This window comes from Quercus lobata, chromosome 2, assembly GCF_001633185.2.
Source record: "Quercus lobata isolate SW786 chromosome 2, ValleyOak3.0 Primary Assembly, whole genome shotgun sequence".
NCBI classification, from domain to species: domain Eukaryota; kingdom Viridiplantae; phylum Streptophyta; class Magnoliopsida; order Fagales; family Fagaceae; genus Quercus; species Quercus lobata.
Window position 1 is genome coordinate 102,631,203 of NC_044905.1, and position 19,692 is coordinate 102,650,894.

Below are 19,692 nucleotides of genomic sequence, written 5' to 3' on the forward strand. Positions count from 1 at the left end.
GCAATCCCACCTCACTCTCTTACTCATGCATATATGTTAGTCCTCTCCACATATGGAACTGCCACTATGTTCCAATTCAAAGAGATTATATGACACATATTCACCAATCTATATTCTATATGTTACGGTGGACCTTGCGAGCATCAAGCAATGCACCTGATATGCCTGTTTCAAGCTTTATAGACATGTGCCGAATGATCTTCAATGACACATATTCATTTTTTTTTTTTGGCTGGAAGTTATTTTCTACAAAACAAAAAGAGCTTTAGAATATCTTTTGATAGGATCAATTAAAATGTGAGACTGACTCCTTTAATTTTTGAGAAATGCTATGTCCAAAACATTTTTTCAACAAATTTTAGGTGATAAGTTATTATTATTATTATTTTTTTTTGCCAATCAATTACTATTAATAACAACTTATCATTTAAAATTTGTTGTAAAAGTATGATAACATGGCAGTTTTCTTAATTTTGTAATTACATGAAATTGGTATTTGAATTGAGAGGTGAAAAGTGGTCTTTGATTGAGTTACATTGATAGTTACCACTAAATCGCAATCTTATTGAAATTTTCTAACTTTTTTCTACCAAGGAAAAAAAAAAAATGTAATACTAATAACCAACTCAGGCCCATCTCTTTCGGAAATACAAGGACTACCATAACTCTTATCTTTATCTAGAATACCCTTCTTTCCAAAGGCGAAGTACAATATTACCAATCACACATTAAAACAACAGGAATGCCGCATGGCAGTCACCCATTACACCCTTATTCTTGGCATGTCCAAATCAGGTTCCAAAAGTCTAGGACTAGGATCACCAACCGTTTTTTCTTCCACTAAACTACCTCTATATAAGCTCAATCCCCACTTCAAAATTATTATTATCTTTTCCAACGAAAACATTTGTAAACAAACAAAATAACATAGACTCCTGCTGGTGAAAGAAGGGGGTTTACATATATTTATATTTTGCCCTCAGGGCGGTTTTCCGATTAATCGGAAACCGCTCAAAACGTTTGATTTTGTATTTTTATGTTTAAAATTGCAGCAGGGAACAAAGTAAGATTTCAAATCTTAGTGAATTGTGTTTGTGTTGAAGTCATAGAAATTGCATTTTTCTATTTGCTTTATCATAGTGAAAAGCATAACTTTGATATATAAGCTTTTTTGTCTTTTGCTTTTGTTAAATTGTCCTTGTTGTCACATTTCATTCTGGGTATTGGATAAAAGGTTTGATCAACCTGTTTCTTTCTGCTTGTCGTTTTTTGAATCCTCTGAAGATAATTTCTTCACATTTCTTTGTATTTAATTTTAAAGGGGGAAACTTTTTCAAATCTGTATGCATTTTGAAGGACTAAGAGATTCCTGCTTTGAGTTGGGTTTTGGAGCCCAATTCAATAGACACCACAATTTTCCACATCAAATTTCCCAAGAGGGAAATAGCAGAAAAAATGGCCAGAGATTGCCAATGTCAATGTGCCACTCTTCAGCCTGATGAATGGGTGAAGGGCAAGTTGGTTGGATCAGGATCTTTTGGCACTGTCCATTTGGCCATGAACAAGGCCACTGGAGGACTATTTGTTGTGAAGTCCGCGCAGTCTGGGGCTGGACTTAAGGCCCTAGAGAATGAAGCTAAAATCCTCCAGAGTTTGAATTCACAGTATGTTGTCCATTGTATAGGGAGGGATACGTTGAGTGGATCAAATGGTGGACACAAACTCAATGTCTTCATGGAGTACATGGGAGGAGGTAGTTTGTCGGATGTGGCAGAAAAATTTGGAGGGGTGCTAGAAGAGGAGGTGATTCGATTGTATACGAGAGAGATTCTTCATGGACTTAAGTATCTTCATGAGAATGAGATTGTGCATTGTGATATAAAGTGCAAGAATGTACTTTTAGGCTCATCAGGGAATGTCAAATTGGCTGATTTTGGTTGTGCAAAGAGAATCAAGGAAATCAAGGCTAATGACTGTATATCAGGTTTATGGAATTATATTGGTGGGACTCCATTGTGGATGGCTCCTGAAGTTTTGAGAAATGAAGGGCTGGACTTTGCTTCTGATATTTGGTCATTGGGATGCACAGTTATTGAAATGGCAACTGGCAGGCCTCCTTGGAGTGAAGAGATTTCAAATCCAAAAGCTGCAGTTTTGAAGATTGCATGTAGCAATGAGAGACCTCAGTTCCCAACTCAGCTCTCAAAGGATGGTGAGCATTTTTTGGCCAAGTGCTTGGAGAGAGACCCCCAAATAAGGTGGACATCTGTGGAATTGCTTAACCATCCCTTTGTTTCTGGGAATTCAATGAGGATGGATACAAGAAAGGAACATATATGCTCACCAGCAAGTATCTTGGACATTGGAAATTATGATTTGGATGTTTCGGAGAGTTCTAATTTAGATGAGTTCCCCAGCAAAAACCCATTTTCAAGGTGTTGTAGTGAAATCAACGAAACAACAAGAGGAGAGCTGGCAGAAAGTGACTTGGCTTCATCAGAGATTTGGGTTACTGTCAGGTCTGGTGGAAGCTTGTAAAATAGATACCACATTTGGATCAAATGTAGATTTAGAGACAGTGCAAATGTAGACAGAAAAGTTTGAAATGTACATAAGAGAGATATATTTGAATGTACAGCTTACAAGTAGAAAGAGAGAGGTTGTCAATTTTGTGAGTTTTCTTCTTTCTTATTTTTCTTTTCTTTAGAGAACCTTGTTTTCTAAGATCAAATATTTATAATAGATAAGTTAATAAAAAAAATGATGTGTAAAAATTGTGAAACTACCAAAATTTATGTGGCAAAATATTGGAAGGTTAACTAATAGTCAAACATTTTTCAGTTTTGTTTAAAACTCTCCATGTTGCCGAATAGTATTTTTTTTTTTTTTTTTTTTTCAGAAACTGCTGAATAGTAATTGGTTAAAACTCTTCAGTCGGTTTAAAACTCTCATTTTTACATAATAAATAAATTAATAAAAAATTATGTGTAAAATTGTGGGACTATCAAAATTTTTGTGGCAAAATATTAGAAAGTTCTTCGAATATATTATATAGGTATGATATATGATTTTGATTATATTAATGAAATAATATTGAAATTAGTTTTCCTTAAAAAAAAATGTTAAAATTAGTAATGCTACGTATTCAAATTCTTTTACAATATTTTTACAAACTGTTTATGTGACAAATTTTTACTAATTTTTATTTGAATTTACTATTGAAATTATATTTTTACTTATTAATAATCATCCACTACATCACTAGTTTGTAAAAAAAATTTGCAACAATTTTTTTGAGAAAATTTGTAAAAAAGTTTTCAACTTTTAGCATTCTCTTTTTAAAATTACACATATTTCTAAATTACCCCGTACAGGGAATAACCATAATACAAGTTCCATTATACTAAAAAAATAAAAAAATTAAAGAAATAAATTTGGAACACTTGGTGTGAAGCGGTGTAGCACAACTTGATGTTCCAGCCCACTCGAAATCAAAGCCCATGTTTGAGCTTCTCCTTTTTGATTTCATTCACTTCATGTTTTTTGTTTCAGTTTAAGACACAATCCCGTTTCCTTTGTGAACAGGTTCAGTCTCCCACCCACTGTTTCGAGCTTTGCCTCTAGACCCATCTTTAATTAAACGCTTATAACATATCCCTTTGATAAAAATGTACCCTTTTCCCATAACTCCCAAAATTTTATCTCAATGCATCTGTTTTTTCATACTGCACGTTAGGTGTTTGACAAAATGCTTGACTCACAATTTTTTGCATTTCTCTTTGTATAAAAATTATTGACCAATTATCTTTCCTTTCCTCATACCCTTTCCAATGTTATTTATCCGAAGAATGTTATTGGTTTTGGGTTCTAACATTAGTGTACAATTTCTGGGTTTATTGTGAAGCTTTTGGCAATTGTAATTTTTTGGTGATGTTCTTTTGTTTTTTATTTTTCAGGAGGATTTTATTGGAACTGAAATAATTTGTGATTATTAGAAAAGGGTGTTGGGTGATTGAAAACATGTTGAAGCATGTGCTTGGCAAAGTGTGTAACAGAGGGGTTAATGCGTATGGAGGAGACAAATTTAGGCCTTACTTGTATGTTCTCACGAGCGATGTTCATAATGGACAGGTATCTAATATACATGTATTCAATTTGTTTCCTTTTGTTGATTGCTGCCTGTTGTCAACATTGCTCGCACTAAAACTGGCTAAAAGTTGAAAGAAAAGTAATGTATAGATTGATAGTCAAAACTGCTTAATTCGATGTCTCTACTTAGCGTAGTCAAACAGTTGTTCTTTTTTGTGTTGTGGACTGGCACTACTTGTGGCTAGGTGGAATAACAAATGGTTGAAGTGTTAGGAGCACTTATAATGCGTTAGCATTAGTTAATTGGTATCCAATGAAGTTCAGGAACTGCAATGTTGAAACTTTTCAGATACTTAAAATTTAATATAATTGTTTGAGGCTAAACAATTTTATGCATTATGAGCTTAAATATACAGTGAATTCCTATTTAGTTATGTCTGCAGTCACCCCTACTAATTTGTTAATGGTTGATTTTATTTCTTTTCTCAAGGGATAAATTCATGGCCTCGGTCCACCATTAAGCAAAACTAAGAAAGGAATAGAAGGCATTCATAAGAAAGAGAGAAATAGGCACTGTATCAGACACCTCATCAATAAATGATCTATATAGCTGCACAAATGGAGCCTAGAATAGAGCAAAACATATCAGGTCTTTGTATGTTGCATTATTGGAGTTATTAAATTAAAGAAGCGTGGTTGATAGTAGTCATATAGACACTTTTAGGTCTACTTGGGACTTGTAGGGTTACGTTACTTGTATCCTAGCTCCTACTTGTATAAGATATCAAATTCTAAATAGGTTTCCCTCCATTGACTGAAATGATGAATGACAGTTTTGGAAACCACAATTGCTAAGTTGCTCATATTGGCATCATTTGAAGATTTTTCCAAAACTGTCACAATTGTGAAAGAACATTTTTCTAATATTGCACTTTTACAGGTTCATTGTGCACCAAGAAGCTTTTTTGGGGTAGAGGATTTCCTAGATGATGATAATAGCCGGCCATACACTTACCAGAAGGAGAAGAAGTCGAAAAATCCAAACAAGCACGTATCATTCAAACAACGCACTGTAGCGTACATGGAGCCATTTACACTTGATGTGTTCATATCAAAACGCTTTGTGTCAGCCTCACTCACCCACAGGGTGACAAGCAAGCAGGTTGCAGTTGCTGGTACCAACTCTAAGGACATTAAAGCTGCACTCAAGTCCCGATCAGATATACCTGCATGTTTGGCCATTGGTCGGATATTAGCTGATAGGGCAAGAGAGGCTGATGTCTACACTGCTTCCTATACTCCGAGGGATAGGGACAAGTTTGAAGGGAAGATCAGAGCAGTGGTTCAATCCCTTATTGATAATGGGATTGATGTAAAAGTATATCTTGACTAAATTCAGTGTTTTTTGTATGTTAAATAACTTTCATATGGATCCTTGGAAAATGGTGTCTGTAATTCTAGTTTATGACTTATGAAGGCATTATTTCCTTATTCTGCGAATCAAAGAATTGTGGAGTGGCTTGGTTTTCTTTCTCTTGGGGTTGGGTTGTCAGGGTAATGATGAATGCATAAGCTTTGGTTGTTTATTTGTGAGACCCAATTCTCGCTCTCTCACTCGCAGAATTCTATCTTGGTTGCATACCCACATCTAGTGCATATACTCGAGATGTAATGGCTTAATATGAGTAAGCGTTTGGCCCCATCAACTACTTGTTATGGCGGCCAAGATGTCACTGGGCTTTAATGCTTGAAACCTTACACACATACCACACGTGTCTTGACTCTTGATCTTGGTGCAATAAAATAAATTTAAAAAAAAAAAAAAAAAAATCACTATGCAGCTACTATAAATTTAGATCACGATTTCTATCCAAAAAAATTAAAGAGAAAAGTAAAGAATCTCATTGAGATTGAGTGCAACCCAACACTTTGATCCTTTCAGTTTTAAAACTCTCCAGCTTCTCCCTCAAATTTTGGTAATTACCTACACTTACCTCCTCTTAACAAATTGTTAGCCAACTATTTAGCCAAAAATTATTTTCCATATTCTAACCAATAATTTATGAAAATGTCCCATACTGATCTTAATGCATATTAAAATAAGCTCTATTGCTATTAAAATTACTGAGTCACCTGAAATCGTGATATGCATTCTAAAAGAAAGTATGAGGTTGGAGAACGAAATGAATTTCTAAAAAAAAGAGGGGGGGGGGGGGGGGGGGTTAAAAAGGATTAGAAAGGCCATGAAGGAGATGGCAAAACTCTTAAGTACAGTGTCTAAATCATCTAAACCAATGTAGTTACTTTCCACAGTGCATGAAGTCCGAGCCTGATTTTCATGGAAGTTGGTAAGAGAAGAGTTTTAAACCTGACTATTTCTCAGTAAATTGAATAGTTTCAAACCAACTTCTACTCAATAACATGGAGAGTTTTAAACCAAACAGACTTACTATTATATATATACAGCACCACTCTCTATTTGGTTTACCCTCTCTCTCTCTCTCTCTCTCATTTCTGCTATTTTGTTTTTACGAACTCTTCATCCTAAAGCCTCAAAGTAACTCTTCGTGGTTACTTTTGTTTTTCATAATTTTTCTTCTTTAATATTTTGTGTTTGTTCATCTTTTTTAGCATTTTTACTTCCATTACCCATGTGTTTATGTAATATTTTATTAAGAACCAAACTTCTAAACACCATGTTTGATTCTAAAGTTTTTACAAATGGAGTAAATGCTAAAAGAAAGCTAGAGGTAATGGATGCTACCAAAGTATCTTGATTTTTTTTATTCTCATGTTTGACATCTTAGTTTTGTTGGATGACTACTTTGTGCCATAGAATGTTATTTTTGTATCACTCTATTTTTTTTTCCCCATAAAAATCTCAACGGAAATTAGGAAAAAAAACTGGCAAAAATACATTGTTGGTCCCTTAAATTTACATACTAAGTGTTGTTGGATTTTTTTTCAAAAGAATACCAATTTTCAAACAATTTTGTTAGTTAGCATCATTTCCAAACTATTTAGGAAACTAACATCTTGAGCTTTTGAGACTCGAGTTCTCTGTAGCAAATCGAGTATCACAGACTCAATTTCAATGAAAATTCACATGGAAGTCGAGTCTGCAAGACTCGAGTTCCACAAAAGAAATCCCAGAAATCAAAACTTAAAACACACAAACGTACACAAGCAAAAGAGCAAAAAACAGAGAAAGATCAAACCACAAAACCCATGAAGACAAAAAAACAGAGAAAGATCAAACAGAGAAACCCAAAACATGGAGACAAAAAACAGAGAAAGATCAAACCCAGAAACCCGTGAAGACAAAAAACAGAGAGATCTTTCTAACAAAACCCAAACCACGAAGACAAAAATAACAAACCAGAGAGATCAAACCCAAGTGGCAGCGGCAGGGATTGAAATCAAGCTCTTAGGGTCTTTAGGTGGGTTTCTTCATTCTTGTTGTTGATTTTCTCTCTGGGTCTTGATCTATCACCAAAGTTGGCCAAGAAGGTGTACGGTGGCAATGGAGGGTCGTACCACGCTTGGGCTGTGTTTCAAATTTTGATTTTTGGGTTTTCATAGAAATCGAGTTTGTGATACTCAATTCACTATAGTGAACTTGAGTCTCAAATGCTTAAGATGTTAGTTTTCTAAATTGTTTGCGAACGATGCTAACTAACAAAATTGTTTGAAATTTTATGTTATTTTGAAAAAAAAAAAAAAAAAAAAAAAAAAAAAAAAAAAAAAAAGTGCTATTAGTCCCTTAAGTTTCAAATAAGCACTATTGATCTCTTAGGTTTAAAAAATGAGCTCAATTGGTCATTTTGTTAACAACAGTTAGTTTTAGTGCCTACCTGGCTAATGGAGTTATGATGTGGCAAATTTTAAGTGACATAGCATCCAATTTATTATTAAAAAATTAATATCCGATATCTAACTCATTAAAAAACCATTAATCTATTAGAACCCAACCTGATTTGGGTGACCCGCTTAGAAACAAATATTCTCAATTTCAAATGACATTACCCAGATGAGATATCCTTAACAACGCGTCCACCACTTAACTGCCTCCTCCTCCCTTGAGACATATTCCTCTAACATGCAAAGCCACTGGTGCCACATATCTACGTTGAAAAACATATGTTATTTTTTTTTAGCTTTATGAGTTAGCTACTAGCCTAGTAGACTACAAGTGCCAACTTCATTCACGGACTACGTGTTAGTTTGGATACAAACGCGCTTGCATTTGTGCTGGCAACTACGTATTTTGTGTGGGTCCCATGCACTGTTCACGGGACCCGCAAGTACAGATTTCAGCAAATTTTTTTATAAAATTGGGTCCCATGACACTATTCACATATTTAAAAATTATTTTGCTACAGTGTTTTCAGTTTTCAGCAATAAGTGGTATCTAAACAAATTACTTGCTCTTCTATACTGTTCTTTTCATCATTCTCTCATAACCACCACAAAATCGTCAGATATTATAATCAATTAATCATGCTTAGTTTTGATTTTAAAAGTAAAAGTAATATGTAGCTAAGTTGTTCGTCGCACTAGTGGCTATGTATTAGAGAGATGGGTCAAGATGGAGGAGGACGGCAATGAGGGCGGTGGACAAGGGTGTCGTTAGGGATCTCCTTCTCTAGTTTCAGATTTGGGCAATGTCATTTGAAATTAGGAATAGCCATTTCTAAATGGGTCACCCGATTAGATTGGGTTCTCCTACTGGGTTAATAGGTTTTTTTTATGTCATATTTGAATCTTGATTTTTTTAATATTAAATTTGATGACACGTAATTTAAAATTTGACACATCATAATTTTGTTAGCCATGTAGGCAATAAGACTTACAGATGTTATTAGATGGATCAATTGCGCTTATTTTTTAAACTTGAGGGACCAATAAAGCTCAATTCAAACTTAAGGGACTAATTGTGCTCTACAGGTAAATTTTAGGGACCAATAGTGTAGTTTTGCCAGAAAAATTTGTCATTAAGTTGTTGTATTTTGTTGTTTCATATTTTATAAAAGATTAAACATGGTATATACATAAGTAGTATCCTTTTGTTTCATCTTATAAAAAGACACAATATGATTATTTTTTCAAAATATTTATATCTGTTTTTCATAATATAAATATTAAATAGAAAGATATTTAACAATTGTTAACTATTCGAAGTATCACATGGGTTAGCAACTAGTACTATATATAATTGCAGGAGAAAAATCCACAATTCACTCTTGTTATGATATGACATGTGTCTTACTAACGTTTCATTTGTTTCAAAGTAAAATATTTTCAGATATAAAATATTTTTAGTAAAAACATTTTTAAGTGTTTGGTGTGTTTAAACACTTGAAAATGCAAGCACAAATCAGCCACCATCAACCACCACAAACACAGCCACTATCAACCACTAGAAACTCAGCTACCATCAACCACTACAAACCAATCCACCACCATAAACCCAGCCACCATTAACCACTAATCCACCACTATAAACCAAGCAACCACAAAACCTATTAACCAGAATAAATTAATCAAAACAAAACCCATTAACCTCAAAATCAAAACTCATTCATCTTAAAATAAAATCAAAACCCATCAACTAGAAAAGCTCCACCAAGAGTTGCCTGTATGTCAAGTATAGATCTTCAATGCACGAGACCCACCAAGAGTTGTATACATTACGAGAATGAGTTGATAAAAGTTATGCTCTTCAATTTCTCACTATATCAAAAAACAAAAAAAAAAAAAAAAAAACAATTTATGTAGCTCCTTTGAGAACCTCGAGGACTCTGTAGGGGCGGTAGCCCTCCCATGTTAGGTTTTGTTCGACTTATATGTACATCTGCAGTACCTGTATTTCATGTTTATTTTCATAGTAAGTAATATCTCAAACAAATTTCTTGAAAATTTTATTGCCAAAATTAAATGGATTCAGGTTTTTGGTTTTTCTATGTGGTCTTCTAAGGTTGTGAATGATCCCAGGCAGATAGGATTGACACAAAAGATTAACCTCAAGCTCAAGCTGAGCTATGATTATCGATGGCCGTTCAATGTAAAAATCAAAAAACAATGTTTGGGTTTTTTTTTTTTTTTTTAAATGCTATAGTTAAGTTCTTATAATAGTTTTTATTTTTAATTTACCATTTCAGGCCACAAACTGAGAACCCAAATATAGTTGTTATTTTGTTATGCATAATCATTATACTCACCTCACAAAATTGAAAATTAAAGCCAAAATTTAAATCAACACAAAGTCCGTCTCTGAACTGTAGAGGTGGGACAAAAGCTATCAAATTGTAAAGATTAGGATCGATAGAACTTATCAAATCTGGTCCTAATGCTATAATTTGTTTGTAATTTAAACTCTTCTCTATACAAATTAATTCAAGTTCAGATTTCATTTTATTTTCAAATTTTATGACCATGGACTGGACCAACAAAATTAGTGATGCAAGGCTTGCACCAGAGTTAGGCCTCAAATGTGGCAAAGATAGCAGGTGATGAAGAAGAATAGAGAGCTTCTTTTAACAAAGTTGAACCTTGACTTTTGGTATGGATGATGGTGATTTAATTCGGATTTTTAGTCATACTTTGAACTATTTAATTTTTTCTTTAATTAGGCTGAATGTTCAAGGGTTTCATTCTTAACGAAGATGGATGTTAGGTAGGTTTATTAATTTTAAACTAACTAGGTTTAATGGAAGAAATTTTTGTTTGAGGTATTGTAGACACTTCATTTTGTACTCCTTACAATTGGGCGTCTACGCCCATAGGTCTATAATATGATCTTTCATTATTTTATGCATTTATTTAGTAATTGTATGCCAAAAAAAAAAAAAAAATTGTTTAGTTTTTAAATGAAATATGTTATCCATAGAGAATCAACCTAAGATGTTATAATTAAATTTACTTCGATAAATCATTTTATCGTGGATATTATTTTTGCATAAAAATGAATTATTTCTACACCATCTTCTTTTATATAGTGAAATCTATAAAAAATAAATAAATAAACGGTTTATATGATGGAAACAATATTTCTCTCAATTTGTTTTTTGATTTAATTTCTAATGTAGAAGACTCTTGAGGCCAACAAATTATATGCCAAGTTGCCCACTCTCTTCAATGAAGGTAAAAGATAATTTTACACTTTAATTAGCCAAAATAATTAAATAATTATGAATTCATTTAGGCTACATGTATTCATATTCTTAATTATTTATATTCATAATAATTTTTGGTTCTTTTTATTTTCTTCCTGTTAATGATATGTATAATATAATTGAACATAAGATGAGTGTTATAGGTCCATAAAGAATAATTAGAAATTATTTCAAAATAAAAGTATAAAGCATCCGCGCATCACGCGGGACATCAACTAGTTGTTTATAACCGACAGGGTTTAGATTTTTGAAGAATGCTTTTCGATTTTTTTGTTTCTTTTAATTTTTATGGGCTATACCTCTTTTTGTTCATATTTATATCTGTATCATTCATTTAATTAGGTATTGGTAAGTTCTTATCTGAACAGTGTAAGTAGTTATAGCAATCATGCAGGAGAGAATGAGATTTTATCATGTGGTGCTTTGTATGAATAATTTTTCATTTAGCCTTTCACCTCGCCTCATCTTCTTATCATCTCCACTCCCTTTTCTAATTTCTCGAACTCTTCCACTTTTAATTTCATTAATTTCATAAATGAAAAGTTTTTCCCATTCAATATTAATATTAGTTTTTCATGTCATGAAACCTATTATTTTATATATAATGAAAAAAATATATTAGATTCCAAAAAAAAAAAAAGGGAAATCATTAAAGATGATTTCAAAGAAAAAAATAAGGCCATAAAAAGACAAAAACATTGATATTTGCGTAATTCTCCATGCTAAATGTTTGACGTTGACAAAGCATGGTGGTTGCTGCCAATTGTGGTGATGGTTCAGCAACAGAAGGAAAAGAGGATAAAAAAGAGCATACCTACGAAAGTCTAGGAGAAAGATAAACAAAATAAATAAAGAAAATAAGAAATACTAGTGTAAGCTAAAAGTCTTTGTCAACCAAGAAGAATATGAAATTGGCTTTGGTTTTGGGTGTATCTAATCTAAACTTCTTAGCAACACTGTCAAAGCTTGATATGGTGCTTCAACAGAATTTGGAGTTTTTAAAAGGTATGTTTGGGAAAGACACAGCTTTTATAGGTGTTATCAATAGTTTATTTATATTTTTTGAAAGTGGTTAATCTTTGCAAGTTATTGAGGTACTCAGATATATATAAAAGTAAACTTAGGATATGAAATAATAGAATTTTATATTTTTCTGTTCAATTATTGTTATTTTTTAAGTCTCTTCACATGTATATTTAGCTTTACAAAGTAAAAATTATAAACCTTAAATCTTAGAATTTTTTTAAAGAAATACTCCTATAAAAGTTCATGTGCTTTTTTTTTTTTTTAAGACACACTCCTATAAAAAAGAAAAAGAAATAACAAGAAGTTTATATTGAAAATGTCAAAAATTAATAGGCATGTGGTGGCATTTTCAGGATTTAATTAATTATGGTTACTTATGAATATATTATTAATTATGGTTACTTATGAATATATTAGATTGCAATTTTTTTCTTCATTATTTTAGTGACATATAATACATGATCAATTAATTTTCTAAACATTATAACACATATGAGTATTATTAAATAACTAATAATGAACACACACATCACGTGAAACATCCGCTAATTATCTTTATAATCAATGAATCACTTGAAAATCTTAATAAGAAAAAATTCTATAATTTAAGACATAATGATATATGCTGCCTAAGTGGGGGATTGTCTAGTATAAGTTGTGCTAAGCCAAATACCATTTTAACACACCAAAACTTACTTTATCTATTTTTAAAAATCATTGTACAATACACCTTACACCACATCTTCTATTTTAAGATTACATCACATTAAAATTATATAAGCAACCCATTAAAAATTTATTTTACTATGACTCTCTTCTCTCTTCGTTTGAACCCACAACCCATGAAATCAATAAAATTTTATTTCACAGCCCAAATCCACTCCTAAACAATGGCCACCTTGACCAAAACCCATACCCACCTAAATCTAATCAAATTTGTAACAAAATCATTGAAGACGATCTCAAAAACCAACCAAAATCACACAAAAAACAATGAAAATTTACTAAAACCCACAAAATCCTCCAAGAAAAAAAGCCCAGACAACTGAAAGAGGAAGATTATAAAAATAATTAAAAAAAAAAAAAAAAAAAAACCACCCTAGGAAGCAAAGGTGTGGATTCGGGTTCAAGTGCAGTGCGGCAACTCGACAATTTTTGAAAAAGTAGGGTGCAGGTGCGGTAGGATACGTTTATTAATAAATTATTAAATTTATTTTTATTTTTTTCTATATATTGCTAAGCATATTTTTTCATATAATGGTAAACATATACCAATTTAAGAACAACAGTAGATAATAAAGTGAATACTGAATACATAACCATTCCATGATGTTCAAAAATTAGAATACAAGATCGAAAGTTTGAAACTAAAACTAATACAAGAGAGAGTTTGAGATTAGTTTAGGGTTTTTTCTTTAAACTAAGATGCCAAAATGGTGTGTTTTGACAAAAAAAAATTTCATATTTTTTTTAAAACACTTATTTCAACCCATATCAGACCTACTCAAGGCCTGTTTCGGCCCATTTAGGACCGAATTAGACCGTATCGGGCTAAATTAGAAAAAAAAAAAAAAATGGTCACGAACGCACGTGCGGCCGCATCCACAGCCGCACAGCGCGTTCGTGCGTATCGGACTCAAGTGCACCAACCCAATTGGCATACCCATGCTTTCCAGACACCACTAGACCACAACTAAACCCAATTAACCCGCAAGAAAAACCTTGAAAACTAGCAAGCAAAACCCATGGTCTCTCCTCCTTTGACCACAACCCAGCAAACAAAACCCATGCTCGCCCAATTCGCAAGCCAAAACCCATGCTTGCGAATTCATGATGTGCCTTATAGGTGGCTTACGAATTGGAGGCCCATCCTAAGGTAAGTCTTACTGGCCTTCTTAGATGAACCTGAAGCCGTGGTGCCCTCTACAATCATCCTTATGTCCCTTATGGGTGGCTTGGGGCGCTTGTTATCCCTTCTAGCAACCTGATCCTGTGGTGGATCTACCCTTTCTTTACTAACGAATCGCTATAGTTTCCCTTGTCTAATAAGGGCTTTAATCTGCTGCTTTAGGTCATAGCATTCAGACGTGTCGTGACCGTGGTCCCGATGAAAATGACAATATTTGTCTCTGGACCTCTTGCTGGGATCTCCCTTTAACTTGCCAAGCCACGCCAAGGCTGTGTTGTCCTTGATCTGCATCAACACCTGATCAATCAGGGCAATCAGTGGGGTGAATTTAGGAACCTTCTAGTGGGGGGTTTGGAGTGCTTGTCCTTTTGTTGGTCTCCAGTTCTAGTCATCTTCCGCCCTTTTTCTTGCCGAGTATCTTCTTGCCTTTCCCTCTTCTTGGGTTTCTCCTCTTGGCTAGCAGCGCGTCCTCTGCGTTCATATACTTAGTAGCTTGGTAAAGCACATCTGTCATGGTCTTTAGGTTGTTCTTGAATAAGGAGAACAAAAACTTCCCCTTCTGCAAACCATTGGTGAATGCAGCAACAAGTATCTTGTCATTAATTTCATCTATCGAAAGAGCTTCCTTATTGAAGCGGGTTATGTAAGACCTCAGTGTCTCGTCCTTCCATTGCTTGATGCTCATCAGGCATGCAGTAGACTTCTTATACCTATGTCCCCCGATAAAGTGCGAGGCAAATTGCACGCTCAGCTCCTTGAAGGTACCGATGGAGTTGGGAGTCAATTTGCTAAACCACACCCTTACGGGACCCTTCAGCATAGTTGGGAAGGCTCAGCACATGATCTCATTTGCCACACCTTGTAAATGCATGAGAGTTTTGAATGACTCTAGGTGGTCCAAGGGATCCTTTAACCCATCATAGGCTTCTATCTAAAGCATACAGAACTTTACAGGTAAGGGGAACGAAGTGACGGGTGCTGTGAAACTTGAGTCCGTTTGATGGACCAACTCATTAAGGTCGTTTGACACCCACTCCTTGAGGGCGTTCATCATAAAGTCCATCCTTTCTTTCATCATCTGCATTTCTGTAACAACATGTGGTGGTGTCGTATCTATGACGGACGGACGGCTGGTATCTTGTCGCTCCTACCTACTTAGGGTATGGCTGCCTTCCGGTCCTTCTTTGTCCCTCTTTTGGGCGCTGGTGCCCTTTTACTCCTGCCCGTGATTGTTGGACCCAACATCCATTTGGCGCAGCTATTCTTCTAGGTCGTGGTTCTACTTGGTAAGGCGTTCCATAACTGTGGCTAGGGTCTGTACTTGTCTTTTAAGGGCAGCAATGCGTGGTTCTTCTCTAGTATGGTTATTGGTTGCCATCGAACGAGTGAGTACCATACAACTCTTTGTCTGAGAACTGGTAATATGGCTGTTACTGTTTTACTCTCTAAGTTGTCCCCACAGACGCCGCCAACTAATGATGCTAAAAATCGTCAATGAGCCACACGGTCCTTACGTGCTCTAGACAAAACCTACGAAATAGAAATAAAGAAGACCTTGCAGAGAGTACCGGTGTGGTACTGGCCAAATACCCTCCAAAGATTAAGTTAGAGAACTTTCATAACTCTAGAGTGCCAAAGTTGGGATAAATTATACGTACCTTGGTTTGTGAGGGTTTTGGGGTTTTTATAATAGTGTGGAGCTGGTATTCGTTTCTTGGCGGAGAAGGTCTTTTCTTGTAGGAAAGATTCTCATAAATACACGTAATTGGCAGGATCCTTTCCTTATAGGGATTCCCTTGATTAGGGTTAATCGTGGGGTGTAAGATATTTCATTGTATAGATATTCGTGGGGGTCAAGCAAATCCATGCTGGACTTGTCATTCTCTTTATTCCCGTTGGCTTCTTTTCCTCCCATCAACCTTTCTCTTTTCATCGGCCTAGGGGATTCCCATCGTTTTATGCAGATACCGTCGGGTATTGGGGTAATGTTGTCGGCTTATAGCATTGTCAATTTCGCTTTACCTCGCACATGCATGAAGCTGACGGGCTCAATTGAGTCGTCAACTTCTTTGTATGTAACGAGTTTATTTCTTCCTAAAAACACCCTTGTCATTTCACATGGTTTCTTTTCCTGTATCAGTGAAGAGCTTTTATTTGAAAAATCAATGGGAAAATGGCATGTCAACAAAGAGAACAAAACCCAAGAAATTTATCACCTCTCACAACTCCTGAAATTTCACTTGGGTTTTATTTTCTAGAACCACTAAAAGAGAGGGTCAAGAAGTGGGTTTTGAGGAGATAGAAAAAGTAAAGAGAGATGGTGCAGCAGATGAGAAACGAAAAGAGAAAAGAAGAGGGTGTGCAATGGTAACAAAGGAGTTTCTCTCTCTTCCAATAAAATAAATAGGGTAAGATTTAGGTACGGTACTTAGGTGCTGTTCCTTAAGTTCATCTTTTAAAATTTTGCCATATGAATTTTTCCTCATAGGATGAAAGTGTATTTTTTAGTTAAGTAGCTACATGACTTAATCTTAAGTGGGGAATCTAAGGAACAACACCTAAGTTTTGTTCAAATAAATATACTTTTACTGTATTTGTCAGTATTTAAAAAAAAACACACACATACACACAATATTTTTTTACATTTTAAAAATATGTTATTTAAAACACAGTACTAAATACATTTTTTACATTATAAATGCTTTAAACAAGTGTTTCACCAACACTTTTTACGTCACAGTTTTCATGTCATTTTAAACAAATCACCAACCAAACAGCCCTCTAGTATTCGTAAGAGTATCTCTAATAGGCTCTCTAAAGCCAAATATGGAGAGCAAACATACAAAAAAACCCCTCCAACAGCCTCTCCATCTCCAAATTTTTTTTTTAGATTTGCTACAGTGGCTCTCTTGACATGGAGAGCACTGTAGCAATTACTGTAGCACCTCTAAACAATATTCTCCCTTAAAATAATACCCGGTTGAATAAAAAAATAATTCTTTCTCTCTCATCCCTTTTCTCTTTCGTTCTTTACTCTCTTGTGCTTCTCTATCTCAACGGTTACAAACTAAAACATACCATAATCAAAACAAAAACACAAAACCCAATCGAAAGATTTGAAACACAAAAACAATCTTTCTCATAAGCCTAATGAATTCTAAACAATAAAATAAAACTAATTAAACTAGAACCAAAAAAAAAAAAAAACATGTAGGACGCCTATGTGACCAATATGGTGATTAAACTGCATGTTCTTAGAAGTGGGGAGGAGGATGAGTGGTGATGGAGCAAACCAAGTGGCGTGCATGAACGCGGATTTAAAAGGCCAACTCTCTCTAATCTTTGTTCTCTGTCGGTGATCTATGTGTGTGTGTATGAGAGATAATTTGTTTGTGTGAGATAGAGGGAGAGAAATTTGTGTGTGTGTTTGTGTAAGAGAAAGAGAAAGAAAGAGAGAGGGAGAAGTGGAGATATGTTTTGGAGATAACTAGAAAAACAAAAAGTCAAAAAAAGGGTGAAGATAGATATTGGGGTAGGTGAGAGGGAGAAGTGGAGATATGTTCTGGAGATAACTAGAAAAACAAAAAGTCAAAAAAAGAGTGAAGATAGATATAAGGGTAGGTGTACGTGTGTGGAGGAAAAAAAAACAAGAGAAAAAAAAGAAAGAAAAAAACGTATGGATGAAAAAAAACTAAAAAGAGGAAGGAAAAATAATATAAGGAATAAAAAATCAAAATTGAGTAACATTATAATGAAATTTTCACAATAAATTTTAAGTGATAGATTGTTATTAGTTAATATTGGTGAATAAAAAAATAATTTAAATAGTAAGTTCAAATTAGAACTAGTAACAACTTACTATATAAGATTTTATTGTGAAAGTATTAAGAAAAAAATGTTATAAATGCAATATTTCTCATTAAAAAAAATATAATTGTTAATGTTGTTTAGAATTTGAAAAATATAGATAAATGAAGAAATATTAAAAAAATAAAGAAATAATATTTTAATAGAATCGAGAAAAAGATAAAAAATATGTTAAAAAGTGAATTTAAAAAAAGTTACTAGATAAAAGGAAAAAGTTCTCTGGGAATTACAAAAATGTAGAGAGACAGGTGGAGATGCTCTAAGTCTTTATTTTTCTTGGAAGTCAATGGCTAGGTAGAGGTAGAGGGAACCGGAAGTTCCAGATCTCCCGTCTGGTGATTTCTTTGAGCCGCTCTAAGGTTAGTCTTCTTATCCATTCACACGATTCTCTTAGATTTATGCTTTGCTTTTGGAATGTTGTGCTTGAGTGTAAGAAAATACAACTTCAATAATAAGCTAACCAAATCTATAATCTATCTATAAATCTATAAAACCGAAGAAGTTTCACTGTTAGTTGACTTCATCGTATTATGCTAAACTCATTTCTATTTTTCTTTTTAATTTTTTATTACTTTATTTATAAAATCTAACCCTTCGACTACTATTCTCTCTTTGGAAAAAGCTTTTTTTCCACAATCCTCCTCAATTGAGCCACTCTTTTCCCCGGCGACGCTATTAGCCCTAAACGCCGACTCCTTCAAGAAGGTCAAGCTTTTCCTCTCTCCGACTAAATCCATATAGTACGAATCGCATCATATATTTGTGAATCGTTTTTAACTTTTATTTAGTACGCTTATGTTCAAATTGCTTTTAATTCGAGAATTGTTGGTTTCAAAGGTCAATTTGGATTATAAGAGTCTAATCAATTTGTTTAACTGATTGGGTTTGTTCGTTTTTTCAGATTTTAATTTCTTTCTTTTGGCATGTTTTCTGTTTTTTTTATTGTTGTGTTTGGCTGCAGAGAAAAAGCTCAGATATATTCAGCATTATAATTTGATTTTTTTTTTTTTTTGATTTGTAGGTGCTTGACAACTTTCATCTGATACACGAAAGGTTCTTAGAGAGCAACTTGGCCATTGTTGGCGGCAGTGTATGGTTAGTGAGGAAGGATGTGAGGAGATTGGAACAGCAGTATTCCATATTACCCTTCTGATAACATGACTGATAAAATGCCTCAATGAAGGAGGAGTACTGGTACGTATATATAGATTAAAAAGGATTCGCTTTTGCCATGAAATACCAAACATACTTCACCACTAATCTGTTATGAGCATATCTGTGGATTAATGTTCATATATTTGGTCAGTTTGCAAAACTGAGATATTAGAGCTGTAATACAGGGGATAATGTACTATTTAGGGCCTTTGCTACCATAGCCTGTGCTGCTATGCAGAGTGCCGCCTTTGGATTTCAGAGCATAGGTATGTGCCATTTCATATTCAGATTTACTTTGGTTTCCTTTATTTTAATTTTTGTTTGTTAGCCCCCCAAGGATGTTAAATTTAATTTCAAACCATTGATGTTGAACCATACTTTTATATTGTTATTTTGTTGTAAAAGTTTAATGTGTAGAACAAGCTTTTTTTAAGGGGTAATTACACATTGCTCTACGATGTTCACTATATC

At 34.0% G+C, this 19,692-nt stretch overlaps 3 protein-coding genes across 8 annotated transcripts in view; all 3 read left to right on the top strand.

Annotated features, from left to right (window-relative positions):
- The first annotated feature begins 887 nt into the window (after positions 1-887).
- Positions 888-2,667, top strand: LOC115977621 (mitogen-activated protein kinase kinase kinase 17-like). The gene has a single exon (XM_031099585.1). It carries the CDS (start codon positions 1,456-1,458, stop codon positions 2,536-2,538), a length of 1,083 nt encoding a protein of 360 aa, XP_030955445.1. The 5' UTR covers positions 888-1,455; the 3' UTR covers positions 2,539-2,667.
- An 808-nt stretch (positions 2,668-3,475) lies between these two features.
- Positions 3,476-5,519, top strand: LOC115977622 (50S ribosomal protein L18-like). Its single transcript, XM_031099586.1, has 3 exons — positions 3,476-3,585; positions 3,957-4,131; positions 5,030-5,519. The coding sequence occupies exons 2-3, from the start codon at positions 4,021-4,023 to the stop codon at positions 5,480-5,482; spliced, it is 564 nt and encodes a 187-aa protein (XP_030955446.1). The 5' UTR covers positions 3,476-3,585; positions 3,957-4,020; the 3' UTR covers positions 5,483-5,519.
- Positions 5,520-18,319: 12,800 nt separating this feature from the next.
- Positions 18,320-19,692, top strand: part of LOC115977623 (disease resistance protein At4g27190-like) — a 42,968-nt gene continuing 41,595 nt past the window's right edge. For 3 of the 6 annotated variants that reach the window (XM_031099589.1, XM_031099587.1, XM_031099592.1), the window contains exons 1-4: positions 18,320-18,425; positions 18,689-18,771; positions 19,088-19,260; positions 19,407-19,487. The gene's annotated coding sequence lies outside the window, so the exon portion shown is untranslated. Of the gene's footprint in view, positions 18,426-18,688; positions 18,807-19,087; positions 19,261-19,406; positions 19,488-19,692 lie in introns of all 6 variants that reach the window. The other 3 variants (XM_031099590.1, XM_031099591.1, XM_031099588.1) reach the window with 3 other exon arrangements.

What these genes read in the sequence shown, in the direction of transcription:
- LOC115977621 (XM_031099585.1), top strand. Translation starts at nt 1,456, where the DNA reads ATGGCCAGAGATTGCCAATGTCAATGTGCCACTCTTCAGCCTGATGAA.
- LOC115977622 (XM_031099586.1), top strand. Translation starts at nt 4,021, where the DNA reads ATGTTGAAGCATGTGCTTGGCAAAGTGTGTAACAGAGGGGTTAATGCG. An exon ending in GCGATGTTCATAATGGACAG is followed by an intron (nt 4,132 to 5,029) that starts GTATCTAATATA and finishes GCACTTTTACAG; the next exon opens with GTTCATTGTGCACCAAGAAG.